At 37.7% G+C, this 21,191-nt stretch overlaps 1 protein-coding gene across 1 annotated transcript; it reads right to left on the bottom strand.

The window, feature by feature from the left end:
• Positions 1-310: 310 nt before the first annotated feature.
• Positions 311-19,674, bottom strand: LOC117399443 (ankyrin repeat domain-containing protein 33B-like). The gene is made up of 4 exons (XM_033998599.3): positions 18,868-19,674; positions 8,119-8,248; positions 5,831-5,971; positions 311-3,462 (listed from the first exon to the last, which is right to left on the bottom strand). Exons 1-4 carry the CDS (start codon positions 19,234-19,236, stop codon positions 2,612-2,614), a joined length of 1,491 nt encoding a protein of 496 aa, XP_033854490.3. The 5' UTR covers positions 19,237-19,674; the 3' UTR covers positions 311-2,611.
• Between the last annotated feature and the right edge of the window lie 1,517 nt (positions 19,675-21,191).

The following is a 21,191-nucleotide window of genomic DNA, read 5'->3' as shown; positions in this document are numbered from 1 at the left end:
AGGCCTGACAGTAAAATACTGTACTGTAATGTCATTTTAATTCAAAGGCCATTACACATCAATTAAACTAGGCACCCTCAAGAGAAGATCGCTTCTCAAGTATATTGTAGTAAAATAGGATTCTGCAGCCTTGAGTAAATATATAAGTGATCATATAACAAGTTGCTTACCCACTAGGATTTGTTTTAATTGGTTTGATGTATTGTCCTCAGTGATTGAGCACCATTGACATTTGTATACTGTATTTAAACTGCTGATGCACGGATGTCACATGATGGTGTTTTAACAAATCACAAGACAGATTTTAAAATCAAGGTTTAATCATAACCTGGATATCACACACCCATTCCAATAGATGAATATGTAGTTCTTGAGTGGGGTATTGACAACACAACATAATAAACACAAAAAGGTGATCAAATTTTTTTTTTTTATCACTTATAGGCCTTTTTACAAATATTTTGAAAAAAAGGTGCAGATTATTAGAAAAACCTTTGAAAATCAGCCTGTTTACCTTATATGCACCTGTGAACATTTTTATACTGACACATGTACAGTAGGTGTAGTTGGTGTTACAGCTTAATTTGTAGATTTTTTTTTTTTACAGTTTTAACCAGATATTTTGTGCTGTTTTATTAGTAGCTATCCAAAATGGCACAACCCCATTTTGTTCTCCCGATTCTATTCATTATTAATGTCTAAAAAAACAATCATTAGCTGAAAGCTGTTTAGCTTTGTGCAATTTATTTTCACTTTAAAAAATAATAATAATAAAAAAAAATCTAAATATCTATTAATTCCTGATTACCATGACATGTCGTTTGAATGTGGCTTAGAAAGATCACCTTTAAACATGTTATCAGATGAAGCGATTTGTAAACCAGGCTGACCCCATAATAAATAATGATGAAATCATCTGCAGGTTCGCTCTAGTGTGTTCCTTCTTAAAACACATTAGTACAGCTATATATTGTTATTGTGCAAAAATACATACTTTTAAAAAACAATTGCATAAGAAAATCTATGAAATATAAAAAGCGATTGGGGGGGTGGGGGTGGGTTCTTACCGTAGACGTCAATGTGCCTTTGGTCATGTGATTAATAGCAGCAGCCTCCTTTATGGAAACTTTATTCTCACACCCAGAGCAACACCAAACATTTCAGGTGCAGTCAGCAGCAAGTGTATTATTCACAATAACCCTAACATTCTTACAGGCTTTGAGGAAAAAATCCTCATTGTGACCCCCAGACATTGTTTTCCTGAACAGTAAACAGCCTTTTAGTAAGCAGCAGTGGAACCAACAAGAATCAATGAACACCAGTGCTGCCCTTTCTTTTTATTTTCTCTCAGTTTTTTTCTTTAATATCATGAGTAGAGGGAAAGGTGTAACATTTTTCTACTAATGTTTGATCTGCCATTAAATCAGAAACCCTGCATTTTTATTGTAAAATAATGTTGCTGTCAGCATAAGCAATTTAAGACTTTTTAAACCTTTTTTTTCTTCTTTAAAATGGCCTGCATCTTAAATTTGAGTACAGTTTAGTGATGCGTGTATTAAAATCGCCAACAAAAGATGTGACTAGCAGACTGACTGGCTGTTGAAGGGTTCTGTAGTAGTTGTTGTGCGGAGCAGACACTCTCCTTTTCAATGTAAACAAAGCAAGCTTTCGCTCAGCGCCCTTCTGTGTAACTATGGCCGTGGTGCAGTAGTCTCGAACTGGCGCTGCTGCGTTCTTAAACAGGTAAAGGCTCCCCGGTCACACCTCCCCAGCCAATCAGGCCTTCCTGTTTACCACAGCAGCAGCACAGCTGAACCAGCGACAGGCTCAGTTCTAATCAGAATCCTGTATTTTTCTACTTGCCAAGCAATACCACAGTTCACAAAAGGGAGAAAAACAGATGAGAATCACAACTAGAAATGAAAAGCAGCACCTAACTGTAATGCTCTGTGTGACAGCAGACGGCTGCAAACTGCCTCCATATGTCGTTTTTGCATTAAAAGGGTGAAAGTTGGGCTGCATCTTAAATTTGAAGGAATACGGTATTTAGAAACTTCAATAAAACATCACAACTTTTGCAGCTTTAGACAGCATTTTGTTAACTCCTCCAAACACCTTTACCCAAAATATACTGGTGGATAATTGGCTGTGTGGTCCAGTGGTTAAAGAAAAGGGCTTGTAACCAGGAGGTCCCCGGTTCAAATCTCACCTCAGCCACTGACTCATTGTGTGATCCTGAGCAAGACACTTAACCTCCTTGTGCTCCGTCTTTCAGGTGAGACGTATTTGTAAGTGACTCTGCAGCTGATGCATAGTTCACACACCCTAGTCTCTGTAAGTTGCCTTGGATAAAGGCGTCTACTAAATAAACAAATAATAATAATAATAATAATAATAATAAAATAATAATAATAATAATAATAATAATAATAATAATCAGCTTCAAAAGACATAAATGAGGGAAAAAATAAATATAAAAGTAGTCCAAGTAAGAAATACTGCAAAGCAACATTGAAACATTCTAGAATAGAATTAGGTTAGCAGTAAGTCCTTAACCTGTTAAACCTAATCTTCAACAAAATGTCTTTATAGCCAGGGCTGACAAGAAAGGTCACACCTTCTTCCCTGCAGCCAAATGTTTCCGAATTGTTGCCTCAGCTTTCTTCCTCTCCTCCTCTTCTGCCTTCTTCCGCTCCTCCTTTAGCTCTTTGTACCTCCACTTGGGAGGCTGCAGGAACTGGTTATCTTTAGAGCTGCCTTTTCTCCTCACCTTCTCAGGCTCATAAGTGGGAGGAGGTGCTTTGGACACTCTCACTTTGGGCACCACAATGCCGGGACTCACGCTCCTCTTCTTCAGCAGGTGCAGGTGCAGAGGCAGCAGGCTGCTGCGCCTCACAGCCACAGTCATTGCTGAATTGGCAGGCAGACTGTTAGGCTGCAGGCTGGGCCTCTTGTTTTTCTTTTTAGGAACCAACAAGACTCTTGAGTTCTGAAAGAGCTTCTTAGAGTTGTTGAGACGCTCTGGGACCTGGTTCTTTAACTGTTCTGCCTGCTGCTTCCTCAGGATCTCCTGTACAGCATAACGCTGTTTGCCCACAGAGGGCGGGCTGTCAGGACACACTGTTTGGCAGGCTGTTGCTATAAAAGGGCTGCCCAGGCTTGTTGTCATCCTAACCATATGGTCCATGACGCCATTTTCCTCAGGGTTGTGGGGTAAGTTGAAGGTGAACGCAGAGCGTACTCTCTCCAAGAGCCTCTGTAAGCAGCCCTTCTCCACTCTTGCCTTGGCCACTAGCTCCTTGAGGCTGGGCCACTCAGGCTTGTAAGAGGCAGAGAACTGTTCCGGGCAAGGCCTGACCATCAGGCGGTGCATCAGGGAGGCTGTTTCGAAGCGTCCAGTGAACAGCGCCCATTCTCTGGGTGTCAGCTTCCGACCAGGGTCTGTAGCTTGAAAATCTGCACCTAGTGAGAGAATACAGGATATTAAAGAGCAACTTTGTAGAAGTATGACTTACGGTCGCAGGCAAAAGTATTGGCACCCTACACGTAACATAAGATAATTCAAGAAAACATGTTCATTGAAACATCTAGTGAAGATTAGCCACCGATTAATATGACAAAGACTAAAATACATAATGTTTGGTAATTTAACAAACAATCTTTATAAAAATAAAAATAAAGCACTTAAGCAATTTCAATGTTTTGGCAAAACAGCAGATGATGGTCAAGACAAAGGAGGTTGATTAACGTTTAAGAAAAGCACTCGTAGCAAACTACAACAAAGGAAATGGCTACAGAACAGTATCAAAGAAATATGGAATACCAAAATCCACCATCAGAGCAATAGTCAAGAAGTAGATCAAATTCAAATGAAACACTTGAAAGAAGTGGACATCCAAAGAAAATCATGTGTACAGCAGGTAGGTGAATCATCTGAGCAGCTAAAAAAAATCCAAGATTAACAACCAAGGACTCAAAGAAAGATTTAGAAGCAGCAGGCATAAAGAGCTGTACAAACCACCTTGAAAGAACATTAATAAAACAACCTGTCTAAAATGTGCCAATAAATATGAACAGCATTCTTTAACAACATTTTCTGGTCCAATAAGACTAAAATATAACTTTTCCCCAAAAATGGACCACAGTATGTTTGGAGAAAAAAAGGAAAAGCTTTCAATGAAGAAAACCTTGTACCTACAGTTAAACATAGAGGTGGTTTGATTATGATATGGGGGTGTTTTAGCAATTCAGGGTCTGGATACATTCATGTGATTGAAGACTGAATGAATGCAGCCATGTAACAAAACATTCCACAAAGTATAATGACCCCATCTGCTTGTAGGCTGATTGGTAGACAGGTTATCTTCCAACACAACAATGACCAAAAGCATGAATCTAAATTAACTTTGGAATTCTTGAAGAAAGCAAAGATAAAAATTCTGGAATGGCCTTCGCAATCACCAGATCTAAATCCAATAGAAATGCTTTGAACTGATCTGAAAAAGCTGTAGCCATGCATTGTGTATCCAATCTGTCTGAGCTGAAGGAAAGATGGGCCCAGATTTCACTAACAAGATGTAATATACTGGCTGAACATTATCTTAAACACCTTAAAGCCGTAATAAAAGCAAAATAAGGACATATGAAATACTAAACCAGGGGTGCCAATACTAAATGAATGTCATGAATTCATATTTTAAATTAAGGTTTTGTTTTTTTGATAAAGATTATTTGTTAAATTCCCAGAAATTGTGTATTTTGTTTTTTGTTTTATTAAAAAGTGGTTAAAGTTTACTAAATGCTTGTCCTTAATCTGTTACCTTGAATTATTGTATAATAAGTGTAGGGTGGTAATACTTTTATCTGAGACTGAATCAGGGTTATCTTAACTCTTGTAGTCTTCTTTTTTTAGATTCACATTGTATCGTTTTCTGTTTCAGTCATCACACCCTGATGACTTTTTAAAACTTAGTTTTAATCATCCTTGCGGCTTTAGAAAAGCACTAGTCTCTCAAAGTACATTCATTACAACAGAGTGAAACCATTAACCTGCTCTTAAGCAACATATTGTATGTTGCTTTTTATACATGAGTATACCTTTAATTTGTTAAAACAATCAAATACACATTGTTTTATTCCATCCCATTAGATGTTATCATGGGTGAGAATTGCTTCACAGCTGGTTTCACAGATCATCAGATTAGTTGGTGAAACCAGCTGTTGAAGTTTATAACTAATCAAATCCTTTTATCAGCAATTGTTAACTGTATAAATCAAAAGTTATGCTTAAAAAACCTTTTATTGGTACAAACTGATATGTATTTAGTCTGTAATGATGCCATTTACTTGGACATCTGCAAAAAAAAATTTATAACCCATGTTTGCATTCTCAGCAAAAATGTGAAATGTAATCAGTGTTCACATAATATTTTATACATTTGTTTTTTCCTATACACACTAAGTCAAGCTGAGAAGCTAAAAGGCTAGTTTTACTCAGTTCATACACGGATAATGACACACTTATACCTATGTTGTATTTGTTAGGTACGGTAATACAAATATTGTAAACCACTGAACCCAGGACTGGTCCAGATACAGTAAGGGGGTAAAGCTCTCATCTGATCTCTAAATTTAGGGTAGGGTAAAAGGGTATGCAAAGTACAACATTCAAAAGTTACAGCACAGAGCACCCTGTTTGATATCATTTACCAAACATCAATTAAATTCTGTTATTATTGGCTTTATAATAATGCCCGACCAGAACAGAAATCCACTACAGTTCTCAAACCGCCAAGCTTGTCAATGAAACATGTGCTGGATGACAGTGTACCTGCTAACAATAAAGTTCTGACGCACTCAGCTCTCCCCTGCATTGCAGCTTTCATCAGTGGTGTGAATCCGTGTACATTCCTCCTCTCAATGTCCAGGCCAGGGTAGTAGTTCAGCAAGTAGTTCAAGACAGTTATGTGCCCTGCAATATATTGAACAGGAGGAATATCAGAGCCCTGCAATACATTGAACAGGAGGAATATCAGAGCCCTGCAATACATTGAACAGGAGGAATATCACAGCCCTGCAATACATTGAACAGGAGGAATATCAGAGCCCTGCAATACATTGAACAGGAGGAATATCAGACAATGATAAAATATCAAGTTGGGGGCGTGGATATTAAAGGGTACGGTCAAAGAAGAAGAAACAACTGCATGAAACTTATTAATATGGTGTTTTAGAAGCGACGACCCTGCAAGATGTTAAAATTATTCTCTTAAAGAGTAAGTAGCGGGGTTCTGAAAAATATAGCATTGCACATCCCTACATGTTGCTACAACAGTTTAAATAATGTACTTGTCATTTTTCTTGTCATTGTTAATATCCTGACAACTTTTTACACTTATAACTTTAAATTCAGTTTCAAAGCTCTTTTCAAAATGTACACTCTAGTACACCGATAGTGTTGCGATTATGGCCCACACTGTCAAGCAGGCAACACAGCAATAATGATCCATGATGTGGTACGGAAAAGAAAAGCCAGAGCACTTGTTGTTATACTTATGTTGTAGAAAGTATAGAAATTACTGATTAGAGGAGAAACCTCAAAATGGAGCAAGGTAACCAGTGGTGTACCACAGGGATCAGTATTAGGTCCTCTGCTATTCCTAATCTACATTAATGATTTAGATTCTGGTATAGTAAGCAAACTTGTTAAATTTGCAGACAACACAAAAATAGGAGGAGTGGCAAACACTGTTGCAGCAGCAAAGGTCATTCAAAATGATCTAGACAGCATTCAGAACTGGGCAGACACGTGGCACATTACATTTAATAGAGAAAAGTATAAGGTACTGTACGCAGGCAATAAAAATGTGCATTATAAATATCATATGGGAGATACTGAAATTGAAGAAGGAGTCTCTGAAAAAGACCTAGGAGTTTATGTTGACTCAGGAATGTCTTCATCTAGACAATGTGAGGAAGCTATAAAAAGGCCAACAAGATGCTCGGATATATTGTGAAAAGTGTTGAATTTAAATCAAGGGAAGTAATGTTAAAACTTTCGACCCAGGGGACTTTTTCGACCTGAAAAAAGAAACAAGGACCAGGGGTCACAAATGGAGATTAGATAAAGGGACATTCAGAACAGAAAATAGGAGGCACTTTTTTACACAGGGAATTGTGAGGGTCTGGAACCAACTCCCCAGTAATGTTGTTGAAGCTGACACCCTGGGATCCTTCAAGAAGCTGCTTCTGAGATTCTGGGATCAATAAGCTACTAACAACCAAACGAGCAAGATGTGCCAAATGGCCTCCTCTCGTTTGGAAACTTTCTTATGTTCTTATGTTATGTTTTGTTTTGTTTTTATCACTCGTCCTGCAGTGATTTATAGGACAGATCTCAAACTCCAGTGCACTAGAGCGGACATTTTGAAAAGAGCTTTGAAACAGACTTTAAAGTTAAGTGTAAAAAGTTGTCAGGATGTTAACGATGAAAAGAAAAATTACAGGTACGTTATTTAAACAGTTATAGCAACACTTGGAGACGTATAACACTACATTTTTTTCTGAACCCCACTACTTACTCTTTTATTTGTATGGGAAGTTAGAGGCGAAAATATGTTGTGAAGTCCTGTTTACAGAATGGTCTGTAGTGTCAGCACTTGACTGTTTCTTGTGCAGTTTAGAATACAGAAGTACCTGCCAACCAAGTACCTTCAATGAGTCCTGTATCAAAGACTGACAGATTTGCTGTCCTGTCCATCTGTTAAAAACTGTTAAGATTTACAGAACAAGCATCACAGATTTAGGGGATAGTCATTTATTTCTGTGTAGTTAAATTATTCTGTTTTATCTTTTAAAAAGTCAGGGTAAATGATTGCCTGCTACATTACTTTTCCTGGTTACTGTAAATGATCCTTTGTGGTTTTACAAATCTTGCATCTTTGTCTACCTTTTTTTAAATCTCTGTAACATTTACGAGTTACTGCCATCTGTCTCTCCATAAATAAATGCAGTTTATATTACAGATCATTCATCCATAACTTCAGTGGTCAATGACAGATTCTAGGGTACTGTAAAACTTAGAAAACAAAGTAGAGTGTGATTAGCACTATTTCTTACCTGCTTGGGAAGCAGTTATGAGAGCAGTGTTTCCTTCACTGTCTTGCCAGTTCACATCAATATAGGGGCATTGAGCAAGAGTTATCACTATTTCTACAAAGCCATGGTAACAGGCAACCATCAGTCCAGTCTGTGAAAAATAAAACAATAATCAGATAATGATGATCTTTATTTATGCTGACATTCGGCATCATTACCAAAAGCTCTGTGTTAAATAAATAAAATCACGGGTAGAGCCGGCAATGGTTACATTTGGAATGTTCTTTTGTGGTGTCTGTCCTGTAAACAAAGTTAACGTTAAGCTGTAATTCACCTGCCCTGCCCAAAAAGTGGCCATGCAAACCATGCCAAAAACATGTGAGTGTAATTCAACCACAAGTTCCTGGAAACGGCAGTGCTTGTCCTTTGCCTCAAGGTATATAGATTTAATGTTAATATAGTTTAAAACGTCAAGATGTAAGCAATGATGAGCAAGGTCACATGGTGTCACAGTCTCATGAGGACTTCAATACAAGAGGGTCAGCCCAAAATGCTACGCAAAGGGGAGGGGAGGCTTATTTCCGTTTCTGCAACAATGGCATGACCAATAGAAACTGTTGCTCATATGTATCACTCACTGCTATAAATGGACCTCACATGCCTAAGCAGTATCCCTGCAGAACAATCTAAAAAAATGCCATACCTTTTGCCCATCTGGCCTTCAATCTATTGGCAGAATTCCAGCAGGTGTTGCTTATTTTTTACCAAAACCCCTAAATAAAAAACCATTTGAGATTTTGATTTACTCACGTCAGTAAAGAACAGTTTAACACAGATCATTCACTCTTACACAAGGGACCACAGCATTGGGATGATCAATAGCTGATAACTACTATTACTGATTTCTTCTTATTTTCAATGCTAATTTGTTGGACATCATCAAATGATCAAATTGTGATTATCCTTAAATGGACTTAAAAACAGCAAAAAGCAAAGCAATGCAAGGAACACTGTTTCTGTATCTGCTGATTTGTCAAGTGATGTGATTTTTTCTTTCAACTCATGTCTGGATGTTGAGAACTCTATTTCTGAGGCGTTACTGTTAGTTTTAGCCAGTGCTGTTCCACCAGCTTGGGCTGCTGGGTGAGTACATACTGTAAAAAGTAACAGTTACCCAAGAAAAACCCTGGTACAGAAAGGCAAGCCGTGACCCACAATTAATACAATCATTAAAATATGTATTAACAGAGTTCAATTATTTTCAAATGTTTTTCATACAAACCCAATCTCATCTGATTAACACTGGAATGTTGCGTTTCTAAATCCGCAAGAGTGAACTTTGACCTGTCTGGTAGCTGCAATGGTAACCCCACCCAATCCTAACCATTAAAACAGACCTCTCTAGCTGGATATACAACAAATGTTTTTGAGTCCTTCCTTCACAGTGACAAAGTAGGCAGCTCTTTCTGTTTCTTTGCATGTTATACAACATCTTGACATGGGTGAGACAGTTTGGAACCTGACATTTTTTTTTATATTTGCAAACTCCTAACACAATTATCATAACTTTGAAAGTGTAAATTAACTTTCAAAAATTGTCCCCATATTTCACTCGTTAACTAACACATTGCGAAATTCTGCACAAGTTCTAAACTCTCTTAATACAGTTCCATTGCCAACACACCTGTTTCTTATGAGTGATTCCTCTTTAAAATGCATATCGTTTTTTGCTAAAAAATCAACCCTTTTTTTTTATCAAACCTTCCACGGATTTAAATTAAATTTGTACTACTTAATAACTTTTTTCAAAATTGTCACCAGTTCTTCATGCAGGTAGGTATATGTGATCCCTAAAAGAAAAAAGCAAACCAGACAAAGACTAGCTAAAAAATGGAGATGTGTTTGTGGCTAGCATTCAGCATGTTGATGGGGGTACTTTCAGACAGCGTTCTACAGTAGATATATCCTTAAACTGCTGTGACAAGGTTGATGTGGGCTGTGAAACTTTTCCATAGATGCAGATAATGCGTTTAATAAATCAACCAAATATAGAAATAACATTTGGAGAAAATAGTGAAACACATCCCAAGTCTATAGCTTTGTTAGAAATCTAATCAGATAAGTGGATTTCATTGTTGTTATATATCTTCTTGTGACAAATATCTGTGCAAAGTTAAATTACACCTGGACGAGCCGCCCAACCAACAAGAAAAAAAGCAGGACCTAAATCCTGATTCCCTCCAAAAATTGTGAAATGGATTTAGGGCCATTGGATGCTAGAACTAAAAGTGAAGGTGACATAAATGCAGATACAAGGGAGGACCTACAGATGGCCAAACTATATCCCTGCTGTTGTGATATTCATCCCTGCCAGTAATAATTCATTTTACAATCCTTACACAAATTAAACCCTAACATGAATTGATCATGTAATAAAGGGTGACCAAATATATAACAAACCTACTTGTTTCAAATCTCAGCTGATTCTGCTTCAAATGAGAAAAAAATAATAAAAAGCAGAATAACTAGTTTAATTACAGTGCAGCAATAATAATAACTGCAAACTGACTGATAATGAGCAATATTAAATAGTCTTAAACATCAAACTTTCAAAATAATAAATACATGTAAATTACTGTAGTGATGTTTTGTAATATAGTTTTAATGTACAATGCATTTTTTTTGTCCTATCTGCTATGTATACTGAGTAGCAAAAGAAACATATCACTTATATTTGAGCATCAAAAGAAACGTATCGCTTATATTTGAGCATCAAAAGAAACGTATCACTTATATTTGGATAAAATTCATAGATGTGATCGAAAAATGACAAACTCTGTTTTAGAGCAGGTGCAGTGACTTTTTATTGTGCTGATTAACAATTGACATCACAAAGATGTTTGAAAATGATCTGTCGATGAGTCTGTAATCCATATATTAGTTTTATAGACTAATGAAAATATATGATGCACCATATATTTTCAAATATAAAATAAATATATGGATTACAGACTAAAATATATTATAAATATATCCCATATTTTTTCAATATATAAAAGGGTCCAATTTCTATATATGAAAAATATAAGGATCATACTTTTCTACCATATATTAAAAATATATGTTTTTTCCATAAGGGACATTTGATCCTAACTTTAATCTCCTCAGCACCTGCTGGCTACAATTTACTAATTTGCTTGGAGTATTATAAGCCTTTTTTCATAAACACATATTACTGAAATTACCAAAACACACACTTCTGTGCAGGCCTTAAATTGTACACAAAACTTACTACCATCACACTGTACAACCTCCATTTAGGCATCCAAGGCCCTTTTGATGTTTTTAATATATTAAATTATAACAAATTCAATTAAGCATTTGACTACAGGAGCCATGGCTTGCAGATTCGAAAGCTTGCTGCAGCCAGTTCAGACAACAGCTTAAAATGTTCCTGGGACCCTACTGAAATGCTATCCCATAGACTGGCTGACCTAGAAACCACGCTTAACAGTGTGTCACGTATTAAACTTTCTGCTACATAAAGCACTTTAAATTAAAATTGATTTTCTTTCCATGTTGTGAACATTTATTGGTGAATCTATACCTTACTGAGTTAGGAAATTACATTTAATTATTTTCCAGTAAACTACATGTCTGACAGGGGACATCATTATGATGACAGTCTTGCAGTTCTTGGCCAATTCCTGATAGCTGGGCTGTGTAACAGAACATGGGACTGTCTGTGTGTGATGCCCTGCAGTTGAGATGATGTTACAGTTCATTCTCACTGTTTGTGTAAGGAATCTGGCTCTTTTGTACAGAATTTAACAAGCTTACTTGAAGTGTCCCCGGTGGCTAACCTAGTAAAGACACTGCTGGATGGACTGTGGGGTGTGGTCCAATCAGCATCATGCTAGTCGAAATCCTGGTTGTGCAAAGTTGGCGACCTTGGCTAGTATTGGTGGGCCACAGTGAACACTTCTGGTCAAGCATCAGACAAGGTGACATTGAAATTGAGGCAAAAACATGGTAAATAAAAAAAGACACGCAGGGTGGCCTAGAGCTTGCACCAGCCTTCTCATGTTATACTGGATTATCATTGACTGACAATTGACTAGGTTTTGCAGGGGAGAGGGTAACAGGCAGTGCTGTGTCTGCATGACCCAGATTCTGACCCCGTCAAGTGAGATGAGGTTACAGGCTCTACATCTGCTAATAACAAGCATGGCTCTAATTCAAAAACCAAAAAAATAAACACTGCATGTTCCCTGTAGTGATTTTGAAGACTATGGGGTAGATGTACTAAAGTGTTGCGTCTGTCGCAATCGTTGCAAACCACATGCAAACCAGAAGGAAGTGTAGCGTCAAATGTACTAAACAAACACAACGCTGTTAGCATCATTTTAACGAATGCTTTGTAGCCGCAGTTCTTATTTACGCTTTAGCCTTAAATTAATATGTAATTCTGGGTGTTCCTGCAGAAATTCGCAAAAACAGGGTGGAGATGAGGGATCAAAAATATCGACTAGCATGATGCTGATTGGACCACTCCCCGCAGTCCATTCAGCAGTGTCTTTACTAGGTTAGCCACCGGGGACACTTCAAGTAAGCTTGTTAACTTCTGTACAAAAGAGCCAGATTCCTTACACAAACAGTGAGAATGAACTGTAACATCATCTCACCTGCAGGGCATCACACACAGACAGTCCCATGTTCTGTTACACAGCCCAGCTATCAGGAATTGGCCAAAAACTGCAAGACTGTCATCATAATGATGTCCCCTGTCAGACATGTAGTTTATTGGAAAATAATTAAATGTAATTTCCTAACTCAGTAAGGTATAGATTCACCAATAAATGTTCACAACATGGAAAGAAAATCAATTTTAATTTATAGTGCTTTATGTAGCAGAAAGTTTAATACGTGACACACTGTTAAGCGTGGTTTCTAGGTCAGCCAGTCTATGGGATAGCATTTCAGTAGGGTCCCAGGAACATTTTAAGCTGTTGTCTGAACTGGCTGCAGCAAGCTTTCGAATCTGCAAGCCATGGCTCTTGTAGTCAAATGCTTAATTGAATTTGTTTTAATTTAATATATTAAAAACATCAAAAGGGCCTTGGATGCCTAAATGGAGGTTGTACAGTGTGATGGTTGTAAGTTTTGTGTACAATTTAAGGCCTGCACAGAAGTGTGTGTTTTGGTAATTTGGTAAAAGCTATGGTACATTAAATCATCGACCCGGAAGGGAAAAGATGTGGCATCCGCAGATTGGAGGAGCGGTTGCACACGTTAACCAAGGGGTCATGATTAACGGTACAAAAGGGGATGTAGCGAAATGATCTGTTCCTTTGTTGAACCGGAAGGAAAACCTGTATTGTTATCATGAGTGTTTTGTTTGTGTTTGTCGTGTCTAATTATACTTGTTTGTTGTTATTAAACGGCTAACACGATCCTGAGCTGTCGCCAAATGTCAGCCCTTACCCGGACAACACTGCACTATTGTTTACGACTGTATTTGCACCACGAGCACTATAGCACTCACTGTGGACTTCTGATTGTGTTTGTGTTAAGTGTGGGTGTTAATGATAAGGACTATTATTTCGGGAACAACTCGTGAATTAAAACGGAGCAATACTCACCGCTGTATTGCCTGTTGTCATTATTATTTACTGTCTTTTGTCATCAGACCATTGGAATATACAAATAAAACACCATTGCACCTGGATTATTGTTGTCTGTCTGTTTGTTGATCACCACAGCACTCCTGCACCTGCACACTGTTAACCACCGTGCCACAGAGATGTACTAAAGCTGTGGGCAATTGTGACTTTTGAAAGCATGTTTTAAACAGTCGCAATGTTGCTGGCATTTCCCAGTCCGCTTTTTCTCGTGTGTTGCCAGTTGTACTTAATATATTTGAGTCGAACACCCAAGTACCTAATATTCAGGGTGTTCGACTCAAATATATCAAATATAAAGTCAGGGTGTACTTACAAGCCTTGAAAACAAATTTTTATGACATTTCTGGTTTTCCCAGCGTGTTAGGACACATGTGCCACCTGTATAGGACCATGATCTTGTCTAGGCTACTACGTAGACCAAGTTAAAAATAATAATAATTTAAATGAAATAAAGAACCCTAAAATCATTTTGTTTCAATTTAAAATAATCTTTATTGTACACCAATGCGTACAGTGCAGCAGCATGATTTATTTTGTGTTACCAGTAGGCTAAAGTACAAAGACGTACGCTAGGTATTCATTTGATTTACTGCTGTACTGTATACTGTATAGGCCTACTGTACAGATTTATATTTTTACATAATGTAATGTGTAGCGTGCCCAAAACATTAGTCTTATTTCAGCACAATGATTTATATTTAAAATGCATCGAGAACTGTAAATGTATGTGTGTGTGATTTTATTGTATTGTTTTTAAACCCGACACCTCCTTATGTCGGACAAACATGTGAATTTCATTTTTATTCAAAGAACAATAAAAACCAATAAAAACAAAAGCAATAATAAAACATTAAAAAACACAGCTAACATATGTTACAGAATCTATCAAATGCTCAGATTCCAATAAATTGTTATATTAACTATACTGTTGACAAAATACATATTTGTGCCCAGTGAAATCCAGATATCAAGAAAATGTAATACTTTTTTTTTTTTTTAACAAATGATTTGTGTAAAAGTGTATTGGTAAATTAAAGCCTATAACTGCCCACACACTTTTAACAGCGAGGGCGAGAAGAAATATATATATGTATATTAGTACCTTGAATCTCATTGTTCTTCCAAAACACAGTGACACACATAAGCCAAATGAATCTACAAATTAAGACGACACCGGAACTGTGTTGATAGACAATAATCCTAACGTTTCGCTAGCTGTGCCACCAGCTTCTACAGAGGTACAGTGAAGCTTTTAACAAATCATATGGGAAAGAATGAGCGCAGAGAAGCCGAGTATATTTGTGGTAACGAATGTTGCTCTACATTTGTCATCTTGTAACACTATAGAACTGTTGAAACATGTTGAAACATTTGTTACCATTTCATGTAATTTTTGTCCGAAGCAGTAAATAACATAATTCTTTTTAAAAAAATTGGCTCCATAGGCTATAAAGCTAAACAAATACTTTGTAGACAGTTGTTTAATATTCTTTATCATTATATTCTTTATCAATGTAAATACTGTACATGGTCATTTTCTTTTTGTGTTTGTTTTAAAGAACATTGAATTTATTTCTGTGGGATACCACTCACTACCCAACATTCAGATAACAAGCTCATTATTATTAGACATTGCACTGTAATACTTTTGGAGTGATGCAAGTATAAGCACAGAGCAAATAATTGCAGATACAAAATTTTAATTGCACTGCGGCTAGGCAATTATTTTGCACAGCATTCTTAAGCCTACACCCTATGTAAGCTTAAGAACAATGCAAATTACTCAACACTCACAAATAATGACCTGCAATTATGATAATGAGGGTCTCAATGAGCGCATCAGACTATTTAGCAACCGCACTTGCAGAGTTAGGAGTACAGAGAGCAGTAGTGGCTGTATGACATTTGTGGAGCACGAAAATACAAAACAAAAAAAAATGTCAGATGAAGGGAAGCAAAGTCCTCTTGGAACACAGAAAAGAAAAGTTTTCTGAGAAGGAGCAGAGAGTCCTTAGGGCTGAGGTCAAACAGCATGAAATTGAGTTGTTTGGAAAAGCCTCAGCCAACATCTAGTATCCTCAGGAAATTATATGTATTGGCCTACCCTTTTTAGCATGACATCCAGAAATTTGCCTAGTACTCTGGAAAAGGTGGATTAGGCTTTCCCTCCAGACATTCCAACCGTGGTCTGAAAGGAAGTGCAGAGAACACAGCACGTTCACATGTGCAGGGATTGATGCTGATGACATCCCTCAGTTCAGCTATGAGGTCAAGGATGACCTGTGGAGTGAGATGACAACGCTTTAGCACCTCATCCTCCGGCATCCCAAACAAAGTGACCCTGGGATTAAATATGTGAGGTCTTCTTCATCTTGCCCTTCTCCTCTGAACGTGTTCCTGTCTCTCCTCAACAAGAGCCAAGTGTTGCAGCATCAGTCAATGACAGGTTTCTGCAGGTGTGTGCTTTTATACAGCTCTTAGTTACTCGCTTCTACAATGGTTTGCTCCTTGTAAGAAGAGGTGTAACGTTTTTGGAGGGTCAGCAATTGCCTACGTGCAAGGCAAAATCCTTACATCACATTATAATGTTTGCACCCCCTTAGTATCCAGATCCCACGCAATTCCATGCTCTGTTCTTCATTTGAATGCATTTCAATATAATTTTAATGGATTAATGATGGCAAAGTGCAAATTTGATAACGGGTGCAGAACACAAGGTAAACACCATTCTTTGCATACATTGCATTTTTAGCGGCCGGTAAAATCAGACTTTATGGCTGTGTGACAGGGAGCCCTGTTGCTGGTTCCTGCGCAATGTGTGCAGCTGAGATGCGTTGCTGGGCAACCGATTGGGCAGAGGCTCACCAGTGCTGAGCGGATCAGGAGGTCCGGATGGGCTGGGGGGTGTGCCTGGGAATGCCGCGTGGAGTTCAAAAAGCATCTGCTCCACAGTTCGAGGCTGCTGCAAGGCCATTGCTACACAGACGGGTGCTGAACGAGAGCATGCTCGTTTACATCAAGGAGGAGAGCATCCGCTCTGTAGGAACTACTACATGGAACCCCTCTCGACTGCAGGGCATAGCCTGTGAAGGCTGCTCAGCCAGGACCGTCACAACAACCCAGAGTCTCTGGGAGGTCGGGACTTCGGAAACAACAATAGTAGGTCAGTTTAGGGGACATTGATCCCAACATATAGAGTATAGAGAGGGTTACCGTAGAGTTGTAGGTTCCTGGAATGGGACGTTCCATTTAGTGGGCCTAGTGCTCGCCATTTTGTGTGGCAAACTTTTATTTTTAGCTTTGTTTTCTTTTCTTTATTAAATCTGACACTGTAGTGGCAGCACCTTGTTGAATTAAATCTGCTTGCCTGTGCGATGTGTCAACACCAATGCTCTGTGTCTGCCTCAAGATTGCTCAGTGATGACCCAACACATCACCCTGTTACAGGCTGCTAAACATGATTCACGACAGCATTATGTTGTGCGCATCCTTACATCACCCCCTTTGTCTCATAAATATTTCAGAAGGAACAAACGAATACCCTTCTCTCTGAAGCCCAAAGCAGAGGAAGGTTGTTGTCACCCCTGAACAATTAAATAAAAACTGAGGGCATAGGTGTAAAAAACAACCTTACTATACTACAAGAACACTGCCTATGAATATGATTCTATATTATATATTAACTGAATAAATACCGGAAAATATATATATATATGTTCTGGAAACAAGCTCTGTCTTATTGAGCTGCAACTCTATTTGTGCCATGAGAATGCATTGAGCATTCACCAGTGTGCTCTTTGTGATTTTGATAAGGCCTTTATTATTATTTATTTCTTAGCAGACACCCTTATCCAGGGCAACTTACAATTGTTACAAGATATCACATTATTTTTACATACAGTTACCCATTCATACAGTTGGGTTTTTACTGGAGCAATCTAAGTAAAGTACCTTGCTCAAGGGTACAGCAGCAGTGTCCCCCACCTGGGATTGAACCCACAACCATCCGGTCAAGAGTCCAGAGCCCTAACCACTACTCCACAGTGCTGCACCTTTACCAGGGAATCCAATCTGTGGCCCATGGACTTATGACCAAAAGGTACTTACTCAACAACTGTTTTAGCTAATTTGCAATAATCTGTCAAAGCAGTGGATGCTGAAATGTGTAGCATTATATTGCTCGATTGCATTTCATTCATTTGCATCCCTCTGCCTCCCCAACTTCACCTTGTAGCTACCCTTTGGTACTATCTGTTATGGGGCGTCTACTGCCTCATCCGGCATATAATAATATTAATTATGCAAATGTCTGTGTTGTGGAGGTTTGTCCTGATCTACTGAACTGCCATGGCTGCATTTCAACGCATAACATTTAATATTAATTTAGAAATGCCCTCACAATTAGTAAAGCAGAGTTCCAGAATCACCATTTGTTACTCTTAACACTGAAAACTTCTACATTTATAATTATAGTGGCTTCACATCAAAAGGTTTTGGACGCTGCCTAATACAGTACTGTTTAATTGATATTAAAGGACCCCTTTATAGAAGAACCATCTGTTTTGTGTGACCATTCTGAACAACCCCCATGCACACATTTTTCTTGTTAAATCATAGTTTTTCAGCAGGGGAGTGGTCCTTAAAAACAAGTTCATCACTTTTCTTTTTTTTTTTTTGACAGCAAGCAACACATTGGAGTTATTATTCCGTAGACAGTAAACTATATTAACAACACATATGAACTGAGTTTTATCTTGCAGTTAAACTTGTGAAAAGTGCAATGGTGCAGTTCTGCATCCAAAAGCCATTGCACAATTTTCACTGTGGGTAAAGCTATGCCTGAGGGTGTTCATCCCGTACAGCAATGTAAATAAGACAAGCTCTGCGCACCCATACAGCTTTTGTTGAGGTAAATCGAGAGGATAAAGTAAAAGTACAAACATTATGAGAACAATAAAAAAATATATTAAATGCCTGTTAACCTCAAGTTCTAGTAAAAACAACGTTTACTGTTACAATTCAACCAAAAAAAAAAAACTGAAATAACTCTTCAACATTCTTTTCTGAGATACATTTGAAAACTTACCCGGTTGTTTTTATCAGTTTCCCTGACTTGATCTTCCGTAACTCCTCGTGTGATCATGAGTTTAAGCACGAGGGGGTTATTAGTGCTACAAGCTTGGAAAAGGGAGAGGGGCGCGGGGCTCTCCGGAGTCTCCCCTTTCTCTTTATCCGAAATGGACAGCAGAAGGTCGTCGGGCGGGTAGAACGAATCATCCGAGGCGATACTGCAGCAGGTATCGGGCAACTGGGAAAAATCATCATACTCCCCATAATCATCTTCCCCGTCCGCAACGATCATCACATTGTCCTGACTTTTTGTTTGCTGAATTTGCCGAGTTAGTTTTACAGAAGAGGGTGCTCCTCCATCCCTGTCGTCAGCGATCAGTACCATTTAACTCTCCTACTGATAATTTTGCCAGGAGGAAAACTGAAGTACAAATCCAAGACGTTCTGGACCCTTTTCTACGCATCCAAAACATAAAAAAACAGAGAAATCAGTGCTGTAGAACAAAGTATGCCGACAAATGTATCCAAATGGTTTGATTGATTATACTTATATTGCACACTATTGTAAGATATGTATATATAGATAGCTGCATAGATTGAATTAAAATATATATGATGTCGTCATGTAAACTCTTAAAGTTGCTAATTACAGATCCAAAGTGGCCCACTTTTATCATCCTAGATGAAGATTTCTATAAACCAGCAAGCCCTGCTTTCAAAGTTTCATTTAGACTGTTACTATGAAAACAAAGTGATTTACATTCTGGAAATTCCATCTTCTTGTGGAAATCACCAAAACGTCCATCTCCGCGTCGACTTTACAGTTCTCATTATTTTTGAATATAGAAAACAAACAGCTACATCGTGAATCACCACTAACTGAAAGACAGAGGCACTTGCAAAACTGTAGCTCCATAATCCGATTAATCAATAAATCTCTCTCTCTCTCTCTCTCTCTCTCTCTCTCTCTCTCTCTCTCTCTCTCTCTCTCTCTCTCTCTCTCTCTCTCTCTCTCTCTCTCTCTCTCTCTCTCTCTCTCTCTCTCTCTCTCTCTCTGAAGATTCTCCAGTTTACAATGTTGACATGAGGAACACTTTTAAAATAGACTCATTTAACTGGAGCAAATGTACAGTCCGATTTGATATCGCAGACAGTTCAAAAAGTAGACTATATTAAAAATCAATGTCCAACTAAAACTGTTGTTATTGTTATTTGTATTATTGATAGTAGTAGGAGTGCTACACACGGGTGTAATGCAGCGGGGTCGTTAAATAAGCAAACAATACAATAACCTTAAGAAACCCCTGAGATAAATAATGGAAAAGTTTGGTGAAGGAAACCTGTATCAACGCTGTGCTGAGGTGTCAGCGTTTTACAATTAGATGTAATAACTGGAACAGTTCTTTTTTTTTTTTTTTTTTTTTTTTAGACCCATATATCAGAAATCAAGTAGATAAAATACGCTAAACATTTATTTAAAAGATAAAATTGAATCGCAACAAATAAAATTTGTATTATTATTAATATTATTATTATTATTATTAGTAGTAGTAGTAGTAGTCGTAGTAGTATTAAATAATAATAATAATAATAATAATAATAATAATAATAATAATAATAATAATAATAATAATAATAATGTTTAAGTTAATAAATTGTTAAGGTCATGTATAATTTTTTAAGTGAAGTGATGTTATTTCGCTTCGTAGTCCCCCACTCAAACAGCGCGATATTTCTGTGCATTTCTTAATATAGATAAAGTTAGAGATGGAACCTGTTACACATTCATCGTTGAGACTTGCGGGTTCAAGTTATGTAACTACTGTAGAGTGATAAACTGCGGTTCTGTTGAGTGTGTGGGGAAACGGGGACAGCAGGGGGTGGGGGGTGGGGGGCGGTCTGGGGGTAGATAATAGCGACCCCTCACTTCTAAATATAGCGCTACACACCTGGTGCTACAGAGGAACAGCACTGGTCTTTGGGCAGATGCAACTACAGGTCAACCGTGTGATGCCATTTGTACACACCATCTATACTGATGAATCACGCCATTCGGGAAGTACCAAGACTTTATGTAATCTGAAACTACGTAAAAGCAGACCAAAAATTCCAACCCTTCCCTTCTCTGACTAACTCATTTTCAGAATTCAGGTGTTTTTGTTAGGTGTTTTTTTTTTTTTTAATATAAAAGATAAATAATTGTTATGCTTGTTCAACATTTTAATTAATTATTTAGCACTAAAACATACCACTGTATAACGGTATTAGGCAACTCATTTTATACTAATTAAATTGTTTTGGTGTTATGTAAAAAATTATATATAACAGTACCTATTAGAA

The sequence above is a fragment of the Acipenser ruthenus genome, chromosome 4 (assembly GCF_902713425.1).
Source record: "Acipenser ruthenus chromosome 4, fAciRut3.2 maternal haplotype, whole genome shotgun sequence".
NCBI classification, from domain to species: domain Eukaryota; kingdom Metazoa; phylum Chordata; class Actinopteri; order Acipenseriformes; family Acipenseridae; genus Acipenser; species Acipenser ruthenus.
This window is presented reverse-complemented; position numbering and strand designations above follow the sequence as displayed.

Coding starts and splice junctions, on each gene's coding strand:
- LOC117399443 (XM_033998599.3), bottom strand. CDS start 19,236: ATGGTACTGATCGCTGACGACAGGGATGGAGGAGCACCCTCTTCTGTA. Junction 8,249..18,867: donor AAACTGATAAAAACAACCGG/GTAAGTTTTCAA, acceptor TATTTTTCACAG/ACTGGACTGATGGTTGCCTG. Junction 3,463..5,830: donor CAGAACTTTATTGTTAGCAG/GTACACTGTCAT, acceptor TTCTCTCACTAG/GTGCAGATTTTCAAGCTACA.